The sequence below is a fragment of the Gigantopelta aegis genome, chromosome 14 (assembly GCF_016097555.1).
Source record: "Gigantopelta aegis isolate Gae_Host chromosome 14, Gae_host_genome, whole genome shotgun sequence".
Taxonomy (NCBI): Eukaryota; Metazoa; Mollusca; class Gastropoda; order Neomphalida; family Peltospiridae; genus Gigantopelta; species Gigantopelta aegis.
The window spans coordinates 27744313-27756683 of NC_054712.1; the positions used below are offsets into that span (position 1 = coordinate 27744313).

The window sequence follows — 12371 nt, forward strand, 5'->3', positions numbered from 1 at the left end:
GGAAGAAGAGGAGAGAGAGAAAAAGAGAAAGGAAAGAAGAGAGAAGAAGGCACACATAGACACAACCACCTAAAGATATATATGTATTTCTTTTCATTCTTTGTCTATTTTTTAAGATAATCGTAAGCAATTGTGGCTATCTTTTTTTTTATTATCCCGCGGCGTTTCTCTTAACAGGGGAAACGTTTAACCGAGATTTGCGTGGTCGGTTATGTGCATGAAATTTGCTTACTCAATCCAGGGAAATCCGAGACAAACCAACCCTCGGAGTGAAAACCCTTTTCCGAATCATGGGTGTGGATGTGGGGACAAGGGATTCCCCAATCCCAGGGAGCCCCACGACACCAAACCGTGTATGTAATGTGCTTCAAATTATAATCCGAATGGGGATGGGGGGGGAGAGAGAGGAGAGAGGAGGGGGGGAGAGGAGAGAAGAGGAGAGGAGGGAGAGAGAGAGAGAGAAAGGAGAGAGAGAGAGAGAGGAGAGAAAGGGCAGCACCAAGATTGCGATGGGTCGTGTTATGTGCATGGAAATGTGCTTACGTCAATCCAGGGAATATCCGACGACACCAAACCCTCGGAGTGAAAACGCTCTTCCGAGATGCAATGGGTCGTGCGATGTGGATGGACAAGGGATTCTCCCAATCCCAGGGATGCCCCACGACACCAAAGCCGTGTTATGTAAATAGTGCTGTCATAATAGTAATAATCAGAGATAGTGGGATGGGGGAGGGGGGGGGGGAGAGAGAGAGAGAGAGAGAAATGGGCATGCACATAGACACACAACACCTAACAGATATATATGTATTTCTTTTGATAAATCTTTGTCTACTTTGTGGAAGATAAATCAATAAGCAATTGTGTCACGTCTTCTTTTTTTTATTATACAGGCGGCGTTTCTCTTAATGCAGGGGAAACGTTTAACCGAGATTGCGATGGGTCGTGTTATGTGCATGGAAACGTGCTTACGTTTATCCAGGGAATATCCGATGACACGAAACCCTCGGAGTGAAAACGCTCTTCCGAGATGCAATGGGTTGTGCGATGTGGATGGACAAGGGATTCTCCCAATCCCAGGGATGCCCCACGACACCAAAGCCGTGGTATGTAAATAGTGCTGTCATAATAGTAATAATCAGAGATAGTGAGAGAGAGAGAGAGAGAGAGAGAGAGGAGAGAGAGAGAGAGAGAGAGAGAGAGAGAGAGAGAGAGAGAGAGAGAATGGACATGCACATAGACACACAACACCTAACAGATATATATGTATTTCTTTTGATAAATCTTTGTCTACTTTGTGGAAGATAAATCGATAAGCAATTGTGTGTCGTCATCTTTTTTTTATTATACAGGCGGCGTTTCTCTTAATACAGGGGAAACGTTTAACCGAGATTGCGATGGGTCGTGTTATGTGCATGGAAACGTGCTTACGTCAATCCAGGGAATATCCGACGATATCCTAATCCCACGGGATGCCCCACAACACCAAAGCCATGGTATGTAAATAGTGCTGTCGTGATAGTAATAATTGGAGATAGTAGGGTGGGGGAGAGAGAGAGAGAGAATGGACATGCACGTAGACATACAACACCTAACAGATATATACGCATTTCTTTCGATATGCATACAGGGAGAGGTGATGGGGTTGGTACATGGGTGAGCAATATTTTGGTGGTGTACGGTAAATTGACTAAACCTGAGCAGAAAAAGATCCTTGTAAAGTGCAAAGAAGGTGATTAGCAGTGCAGATGAAATGTGGGTGGAATAGTTTCCACTTTGTTCCCCTTTTTGCAGGTTACTAGTATTAACCCCACCCCAGACTCGTTTTACATTTCCAAATGAAGCAAAAGTAGTGTCATATCCTGTGAAGATGTGGAAGAGTGGCATGGCCAATGATTTGTCTTTACCCATCATATATCATATAATATATATCATAGTGTCTGCTTTTTCAAACACCTTTCCTTGCTTTTCTTTTGAATTCCTTGTTACTGCACGTGATATATGTGTCCCATATGACATCAACTATTTTAGAATGTTCGGACTGTAGTGATGTAAGTAACAGATATATTGTTGGCATTCTGATCAAATATCAGGTTGCTGATAGGAACAAAATTCCCGGACAGTAGGCAGGCGTTTTACATTATCAAACCATCAAGCAGGAATGTTTTGCATTCCTCGCCACCAAGGGACAAGACATAGTCCAGTGGTAAAGCGGTCGGTTTGTGATCGATCCCTGTAGGTGGGCTCATTGGGCTATTTCTCACTCCAGCAAGTGCACCACGACTGGTACATCAAAGGCCGTGGTATGTGTTATCCTGTTTATGGGATGGTGCATATAAAAGATCCCTTGCTGCTAATCAAAAAGAGTAGCCCATGAAGTGGCGACAGTAGGTTCCTTCCCTCAATATCTGTGTGGTCCTTAACCATATGTCCGATGCCATATAACCATGAATAAAATGTGTTGAGTGCGTTGTTAAATAAAACATTTCCTTCCTTCCTCACCACCAAATCTTAGGTCTATGTTTCAAATCCCCTAAAAGGTGGAGTTATTTGTAACACATGAATAGACTGATAAAACATTAGTATATAAATAAAAACAATAATTCACCCATAGTGAAAAGTGTCTACTCATGAAATTATATTTTCTTGATTAATGATATATCTGATTGTTAATGTATCTCTTCTAGTAGGAGATCCATTTTGTATGTGTGCATAAGAATTTCAAACTCCAGGACCCATATTCACAAAATATCGTAAGCCTAGTTTTACACGTAAACGTAAATCTACGACTGAAGAGCTATTCACGAAATAACGAAAACGTAAGTTACGTGTAAAGATGGACGTAAATATAAGAGTGCCTCAGGTTGCAACTAACGTTGCACGTAAGTTGTGTACATATAATAAATCAAGCACGATCGCCGTTATTTACTATTATTTACGGAAACTAGCAGTATTTCCAATAAATGAAGCAGTTTGCGATGGCGTACGCGATATTTTTGTTCGTGATCGAACCGATGTTTTTGACTCGGCCAAATTCTCATGAGTTATCTTTTCCGTTTTAAGAAATGTCCTCAAGTTCGTACCAAAACGCGGATCCCCACCAATACCAAAATGCCATGGTTCACTGTTCGCAATGTTATTGTTAGCAGACGACAAACAAAATTGCGTTTTGCGCATTTGTTATTTACCCGGTAGCCATCGTTTCTAATGTGTTTTTATTAATTACTCCAGTGAGAGTGTTAAATCGTAGATTTACATCCAACTAAGTTACGTTTACATTTACGACCATCTTTGAGAATAAGGTGCTTCTTGCACGTAAACGTAATATGGGTCCAGATGTTTAACTATGTTATTTTTATGGTTTAGACATTATTAAAGCCTAAAGTCGCGATTTTTAGTTTCATAAACACACTTATCTAAGGGCTGTGCCCGAAACCATAGAGGTATATGGGCACGTTAAAAACGTATCTAAGTCTAAGTCTAAGGGCTGTTCCACAATTGATCACACAGGGGTGCGAGGTAATTCTTTATATATATATATATATATATATATATATATATATATATATATATATATATATATATACTGTGCCAAATAAGTTTAGCAATTACGTACAAGATATGAAATACAGACAACCTGATTGGATGTTGAATTTATTTGTACACCTTATTTCATTGATACAGCATTTCTGAATGTAGCCAGCAGTAACACCGTCACGGTGTCAACGTCGTCACTTTAATGTCAACTGATGAAGCGGAGGGGTACATCTACCAAAATGTTGAGAGAGGCTCAATAATGTGTGTGTGCACCAGCGGCATTGATGACAGCACTACATCATTGTCTCATGCTTCTAATGAGACCATTAATCTCAGGAACAGTAATTGCGTTCCATTCCCGGTTCAGAGCAATTTGTAGGTCATGGACATTAAGGATATGAGGATGGTTTTCGCGTACCCTACGGCCCAGTAGGTCCCATACATGCTCAATTGGGGACAAGTCAGGGGACTTTGGTGGCCAGTTCAACACTTGGATGTGGTTCCGCTCAAGAAGATTAGTGGTTAGCCTAGCGGTATGTGGTCTAGCGTTGTCATGTTGAAACAGAAAGCCAGGATGCTGCTGCAGGAATGGAATGACCACTGGTGTAATGATCTCGTCGCAGTAACGAGATCTGTTTTACCTCCACGATGAAATCCGGCCCAGACCATGACACTGCCACCGCCAAATCGGTCATGCTAAATGACGTTGTCTGCATCATATCGTTCTCCCCGTCGCCTACATACACGACGCCTACCATCCGCAAACTGAACACAAAAGCTGGATTCGTCTGTGAATAATGTCTGATCCCATTGTCTGCGTCGCCAGTGTTGGTGTATTCTGGCCCATCTCAGACTTCCTGAATGTGACGTGCTGTCAGGGGAACAGCAACAACAGGGCAACGTGCTTGTAATCCAGCAGCATGGAAACGGTTACAGACAGTTTGAGCATGAATTCTAGTGCCTGTGGTTTGCTGCAAAGTACGGGCTAAACGAGGAGCACTTTCGAACGTCACTAAATACCTATCTTTCCTTGGAGTAGTTAATCGTGGTCTACCAGAACGTGGTCGATCTCGCACTTGCTCAGTTTGGTGTACGCGTTGTCGGAGTCGTGATATGGTACCGTCATGAACACGAAAGTACTGAGCGACGTCGTGTACACGTTGGCCGGCGTTAAGCCGTCCCATTACTTCATGACGTTCATTTTCCGTTAAGCCTGGACGGCGACCCATTATAACAGGATAAATTCTTCCTTTTGTTTTTGGATAATGTTGGTTCAGTGCATCAAAATGTGATTTCAATACATCCGTATTGCACGCGCTTCTGCGACAGCACCAGCGCACCGCGTTTGCACTTGCAGTACACATAGCGGCGTGCGATATGACAAATGGTGTTATTTTCATTACCCAAAGTGACAGGGCATATGCAACTAACATATTACCAATTTTTATCACTTTATTTTAATTTATTTGGAAGCAACAGTCATTTAGAAAAACTTGCTAAACTTTTTTGGTTAAGTATATAATATCCACACCTTTAAAATAAGTTTATTTCAAATTTTAACCATTATATAAAAAAAAACCCTGCAGCAGCCACACCAGATATAAAAATTATTAATTATTATGTTGCCCTCTGTGTGATTAATTTTGGAACTACTCTAATAAAATTTTACTTTACTTAATAATCAGAGAGACTAGGTATGAAGAAAATATGTGAAGTGAAGAACAGTTAAAAATAATTTTATTTTATTTGGTATTATTGTTTTTATATATAGTAGGACCACCAAAAAATAAGCATCTTGGTCTTCAAATGAGTGGGCATACAGTCCCCCTTCCCCACAATTGCTGCGGGTCTGGTGGCAGTCTGCAATCACTGAGTGACGCCCTTCAGGTAGTAAACCCACTCCGCATTGTTCGACCCTCCTGCTGAGTGCGCACAGGTCACGATGAGCTGGGCTGTCACGGGAGCTGCCGCAGACGTCTTCACCTTCTTGCTGTTACTGCTGCTGTTGTCAGTGAACGAAATGTTGATCTTGTAATCTTTCCGCGACCGAAGCGTGTCGGAATACTTCATCAGGCTGAACAGGGGATTGTCCACCTGGAACAGAAACTGGGTTGCACTCCGGAAGATGTTTCGGAAGATGATGTTTGTCTGGCTGCCAACTCTAACAACAAACGGTCCCTGTGGTTTGGGTGGGAGACACGAACCAAACAAAGGGAAGCAGAATTCTCCTCCCACAGGCGAAGTGAAAGTCAACATGGCACGTTGTTCGCTTACTTCTGACGGTTCGAACACAACTTCCAGGGTAACTTCTGTGCCAACTCCAGAGACTGTAATGGATTTGGAGACAGAAAAATCGGGGTTGTCGACCTGTAATATAAAAATCCATGTTACAGGAAAAGCTTAACAAAACACTTGTTTTAAAAATTGTACACTTCCAACTCCATCTTGAATACAAATGAAAATTTGATTTAAAACAATTTTTGTCTACCAGCAACAAAGGAATATTGTTCAATATTTGATCACATTTGAAAATGCTGCTTATGATTATTTCAAAACTTACATACATGTATATCCTGTGTTCGCATTGAAAACGATCTGACACTGAATTCCCTACATTGATCATATTTAAATCACATTCAGTGTGAATGCTGGCAATGCAATGTTTCACATTATATCAAGTGGTTCACACTCGAATCATTATAATGTAACATCACCTTAATGTCATTTAATGATGCAATGGATTTTCATTATATGGTTGTAAAGCATCGACACAGCAAACGAGCATTATGGGAGTACTACTAAAGCAATACACCCCTACCTCACCCAATACCTCTGTGAAAAGTGCGTAAATCACCATTAAAGTACGTGATAAAGCTATATATATATATATATATATAAAATTTCATCTATAAAGGGCTATAACTCCCATCAAAAATGGGTAAATCACAATGAAAGTCAAACGTTTATCTGTAATAGTACATTATAAAGCTATACACAAAATTTCAGCTCAATATCTCAAGACATTCTAAAAAAAACCATCCAGAGATCTATGTGGAATGGACGGACGGATGGACAGACAGAAGGACGGAGATGAAACCTATAGTCCACTTTGGTTGGACCAGTAGGGGACTAATAAAATTGATAGGTCTTCATTTTATTGAGGTGTTTGTCAATGTAGCTGAAACAGTATGATACTGTTGTAAGAGCTCTATAGTATTAACAGCTGCTATACTTTTATTAGGAGCTGGATCAGTTTCATGTGGATATAAAGAATACTTATACAGCAAGAAATTGTGCTGGTGGGGTCTGTACTGTAGAGAACAATTTTTTTTAGAGAAGATTGAGTCATGCTACTTTAAAAAATATATTGAAACCCCCCCTCTACACAGACGCCTGTTGTATAACTGCCAGTGTGAAACTGGGGTAAGTTTAGATATATTTTATATGCAATTTCTTAGACAAAAACACACAAACCATGGTAAAGAAAAAAAAAAAAAAAAGTGTTTTATTTAACGACGCACTCAACACATTTTATTTACGGTTATATGGCGTCAGACATATGGTTAAGGACCACACAGATTTTGAGAGGAAACCCGCTGTCGCCACTACATGGGCTACTCTTCCGATTGGCAGCAAGGGATCTTTTATTTGCACTTCCCACAGGCAGGATAGCACAAACCATGGCCTTTGTTGAACCAGTTATGGATCACTGGTCGGTGCAAGTGGTTTACACCTACCCATTGAGCCTTGCGGAGCACTCACTCAGGGTTTGGAGTCAGTTTCTGGATTAAAAATCCCATGCCTCGACTGGGATCCGAACCCAGTACCTACCAGCCTGTAGACCGATGGCCTGCCACAACGCCACCGAGGCCGGTCAAAACCATGGTCTGCAATATACCAGTTGTGGTGCACTGTTTAGGACAGGAAAAAACCCACTACATTTTTACATTAACAGCAGGGGGGAGACGTAGCCCAGTGGTAAAGTGCTTGCTTGATGCATGGTCAGTTTGGGATCGATCCCTGTCGGTGGGCCCATTGGGCTTTTTCTCGTTCCAGCCAGTGCACCACGACTGGTATATCAAAGGCAGTGGTATGTGCTACCCTGTCTGTGGGAAAGGGCATATAAAAGATCCCTTGCTGCATTAGATGAAGACTATATGTCGAAATTGCCAAATCTTTTTTTTAAATCGGTATGTTTGTAGACTATTATCGTCGTTAAACAAACCAAACCAAAATTAACAGCAAGGGATCTTTTAAATGCATTTCCCATAGACAGAACAACCTTTGATATACCAGTCATGGCGTATTGGTTAGGACAAGGAAAAAACAAAAGAGAATGGGACCACCATTCTGCAAACATACTGATTTAAAATTTAAAAAAAAAAAGACTACAAAAAATAAATTATTTTAAAGAAGAATTCAATAGAATTAAATGTCCCAAATAAGATGTATCATGTAATATGTAGGATTAATCTAGTTTAAAAAAAAATATATAAAAGTTAACTAGTATTCTTAGAATACTGTTAAAGCAATACATGTCCTGTACCAGGTCAAAAACCTTTCCTATGTCTAAATTCAAGGGCCATAACTCTGTGAAAAATAGGTAAATCACCATAAAAGTCAAACTTAGTCTGTAAAAGTACATGATAAAGCTATTCACAAAATCTTGAGGCATTGTGCCAAAAAAAGTAAGGAAAACACATTTTCATATCTCCCAAGTTCAAGAGCCATAACTGCATCAAAAATGGGTAAATCGCCATGTAAGTCAAACCTGATCAGTAAGAGTACATGATAAACATGCATACTCATAAAATCTCAGCTCAATTTCTTGAGGCATTGCTAAAAAAACAAATCTGGACAACTTAATTTGGGACAGAACCGACAAAAAGACTGAGGCGAAACATACAGTCCCCTATGGTTTGACAAATAAATGTTATTGATCTGGGAGTTAATTTGTACAACTGAAGCTAAACTTAATATTGGAGTTAAATGTACAAGTTGACATTGTCACTTCTGCTGCTGTCTTGTCTTTTGGATTCCATCAAGGGAAGACAAATTATTTCTTTTAATTTATAATTCTTTGCTTAGTATTTACTAACCTTGCAAACGTACTCTGTTTTCTGTTTAACACAGTTTGAGAATTTTGCCACCTGCACATGGCTCTGTCCAAGGAAAGTGCGGAAGTACAAGGGTTTTTCGGGGGCGGCGGGAGTGGCAGTTAGATCCAGATCATACGGGTAGACACCAAGATCAGTGCAGCCAAACTCTAACCGGCCCCGGGTGTTCCCCACTTTCAATGGAAAGTATTCCAAAGTCAAGTCAGTCTGTAAAAGAACATCACAGTCAATTTAATATCTGGAAAAGTTTGATAGAAAGAAATAAGGGATCACACATCAAGGAAACAGTGACTGTAACCAAAACCCTCATCCATATAGTGTCAGGAAACTGAGTTACTGACATTCAATCTCACATTACTGACATTCAATCTCACATTACTGTCATTAAGTCTCACATTACTGATATTCAATCTCATTACTATCATTCAATCCCACATTACTGTCATTCAGTCCTATTATACATGTTTGTAGTTTATACAGACATTATGATGCTAATAGTCACTGAAATCTTCTCTACAAGACCAGCAAGTGTTCTATTTCTTTCTCTCAGTCTATATTTAACAATGCACTAAACACATTTTGACTACGGTTACATGGCATCGGACACATGGTCACAGCTGTTCGTGCTTAAGACAAATTTTGACAGCACTTTCCCTTGCCCTTGGTTTTTTTTTACTTGCCCGACTTAAACGTTTTCAAATTGTAAAGTAAATACATTTATCAATATCCAAACACATATACTATGAGAAAACATTTATTTTGCACATAGAACAATATTTTAGTGTCATTCAATAAAATAAAATATCATTTTATTTAAAACTTAGTTACCAATGCAGATTACAATCCTTCTACCTGGACAGTCAGTATAACATTATATTCATTGTATCTTAACATCTAGTTATTCCACTGTGACTACCGATGAAATTCATAATGTTCCAGGCCTGTAGGTCTATTAAAAAAATAAAAATACAGTATGTTCCATCCTCCTACAAAAATGTTGGGGTTTTTTGTGTGTAAATAATTTCAGTTTGGATTGATTTAAGAAGCCTAGCGGCTGACAACTGCCTCATACCGATTGTAAATTTTCACCAAAATTTATGACGATGGTAAGCTACGCTGCATCGTAGAATGGGCTGGTGATCGTAGAAAAAAGTTAAGATCGCGATGGTAGGTATTTACGAGGATAGTAAGCTACACTGGGTTGTGGAACAGGCTGGTGATCGTAGAAAAAAGTTAAGGTCACGATGGTAGGTATTTACGAGGATAGCAAGCTACACTGCGTTGTGGAACAGGCTGGTGATCGTAGAAAAAAGTTAAGGTCACGATGGTAGGTATTTACGAGGATAGCAACCTACACTGCGTTGTGGAACAGGCTGGTGATCGTAGAAAAAAGTTAAGGTCACGATGGTAGGTATTTACGAGGATAGCAAGCTACACTGTGTTGTGGAACAGGTTGGTGATCGTAGAAAAAAGTTAAGGTCACGATGGTAGGTATTTACGAGGATAGTAAGCTACACTGTGTTGTGGAACAGGCTGGTGATCGTTAAGGTCACAATGGTAGGTATTTACGAGGATAGCAAGCTACACTGCGTTGTGGAACAAGCTGGTGATCGTAGAAAAAAGTTAAGGTCACGATGGTAGGTATTTACGAGGATAGTGGTGCTGAGATCACTATGTGGAATGGATGTGGATCTGAGAGACAGGGATGTGATGCCCATTTAAAAATACAAGCTGAAACAATGTTTAAAAAGATGAAACCTCTAAACTATAGCTAATAATGCAGGTCATTTAACACCATTTCAGATCAAATCCAATCTATTAGCGAAAATCATTATAGAGCTTCTAGAACGTTTATAAAATCCACTAGCCTTGGGATCAGTGATTTATAAAATCCACTAGCCTTGGGATCAGTGATTTATAAAATCCACTAGCCTTGGGATCAGTGATTTATAAAATCCACTAGCCTTGGGATCAGTGATTTATAAAATCCACTAGCCTTGGGATCAGTGATTTATAAAATCCACTAGCCTTGGGATCAGTGATTTATAAAATCCACTAGCCTTGGGATCAGTGATTTATAAAATCCACTAGCCTTGGGATCAGTGATTTATAAAATCCACTAGCCTTGGGATCAGTGATTTACAAAATGTACTAGCCACGATTAAAAGTTCACTAGCCCTACTTTACTTTAAGTTAATACAATTTTACTAAATAATAGTAATAATCGGATATGTCACCTAAAACGGGAGATAGAGCTTGAAAACACTAACATTGAGGGGTGGGGTGAGGGCAGGATATTCATATTTACAAAATAAACGTAACAGCAACATCTGACTAACAAAAATTCACTAGCCATTGGGCATGGCTATAGTAGTTATTTACTAGCCCAATATTGAATATCACTAGCCATGGGAGTGGGGCTACCATAATCTAAAAGCCCTGTCATTAGATGAAATGACCCATAAAGTTGAAACATGACACCACTGAAGAGAGGTGGCCGGTCCCTTTCTTCAGCCTGCTATTGAACCAGTGGATCTCAGGAGTTTTAAACTTGTCATCCCAACCTTTGGAAATCCTAAATTCACACTCGCAAAAAAATAATTTGTTTTACCAGGTAACATTTTGTGTTTCAAAATGTAGATTCTAATTAACTCTGCATATAATGCGAAATTGATCGACTAATCAAATCCATTTGTGGTAATAAAACCAGCATTAACATGTTGGAAATTTGGGGGAAGAGCCCATTTCCATATTCATACACTACTTCTCAATATTTAGTTGCTCCTATGTACTTTTAAACTTTCACATTGAATCTTTTCTAAAGCAAAATGTGTGGTCCTTTAAAGTTTATGGCGTAAATGCTGTTTATAAACATGTAACATCACATGTGTGATGCTGACAGGAATATCTTTGTTAGCCCCAGTTGTCATAATTAGTATTCGAAATAATAAGTAAAATCGGTAGTAATGGTTGGCATTGCTGATAAATAAAACAATAAAATACAAAAATGTAATTAGGAGCAACAGTTGTATCAATTTATTTGTTTGCTTTGTAATTATTTTATAAGGCGGACGACAATCATAGTGATGAGGTTTTTGTTAACTCTGCATTAATTCCGAAAAAAATAGTTATTTAAACAAATTGTTTTTAAAAAATGCATTTATTGAATTAGAATGGAGATAACTATGTACTGTAACGTATGTTGTATTTGACCATTTGCGGACATTAATGCTGGTTTTATAGTCGCAAATATCCGTTTTACCTTCTCTGCTCTTCGTCGCTGGTGAATCTCAATGTGCAACTGCAAAACCTGCATTAACAAATGGTGAAATACAAGATAGTTATTCCCTAATTATCAGCAGTATGTAATGAATATGAAACTTGATTGGCAACTTCTGTTTAATGCTTTATGAATTATGTAGCGACTCGCAATGTATTATTGAAAATACTGGCTTTACCTCTTTCTCTGGGGGTAAGGCTATGAGGGCGGGCACCTGCACCTCAGCCAGGGTGGTCTGTACGGTCATGGTGATGGCATGTGTCAGTGGGTTCGACATCGCAATCGTGTGCGAGATCGCTTCTCTCACACGGGTTGTCAGCTCTATGGTCGATATCACGTCCGGTTTCGTTGATCGAAACAGGAGTTCGTAAAACTGGAACTCGCCAGAGTGCTCATTTGTGAAGGTCACCTGTCAAAAAAAGTTTGTTTTGTTTAACAAC

General features: G+C 39.4%; 2 protein-coding genes across 4 annotated transcripts in view; one reads left to right on the forward strand and one right to left on the reverse strand.

Annotated features, from left to right (window-relative positions):
- The first annotated feature begins 143 nt into the window (after nt 1–143).
- LOC121387974 lies at nt 144–1466 on the forward strand. Its single transcript, XM_041519159.1, has 4 exons — nt 144–197; nt 506–677; nt 891–1103; nt 1350–1466. Exons 2-4 carry the CDS (start codon nt 510–512, stop codon nt 1458–1460), a joined length of 492 nt encoding a protein of 163 aa, XP_041375093.1. The 5' UTR covers nt 144–197; nt 506–509; the 3' UTR covers nt 1461–1466.
- Nucleotides 1467–5254: 3788 nt separating this feature from the next.
- LOC121388868 (hydrocephalus-inducing protein-like) overlaps nt 5255–12371 on the reverse strand; it is a 237898-nt gene continuing 230781 nt past the window's right edge. For all 3 annotated transcript variants that reach the window (XM_041520391.1, XM_041520392.1, XM_041520390.1), the window contains exons 80-82: nt 12110–12340; nt 8634–8858; nt 5255–5901 (exon numbers count right to left, since the gene is read on the reverse strand). In XM_041520391.1, the coding sequence (XP_041376325.1) occupies nt 5401–5901; nt 8634–8858; nt 12110–12340 (957 nt within the window). In that variant the 3' untranslated portion in view covers nt 5255–5400. The remainder of the gene's footprint in view (nt 5902–8633; nt 8859–12109; nt 12341–12371) is intronic.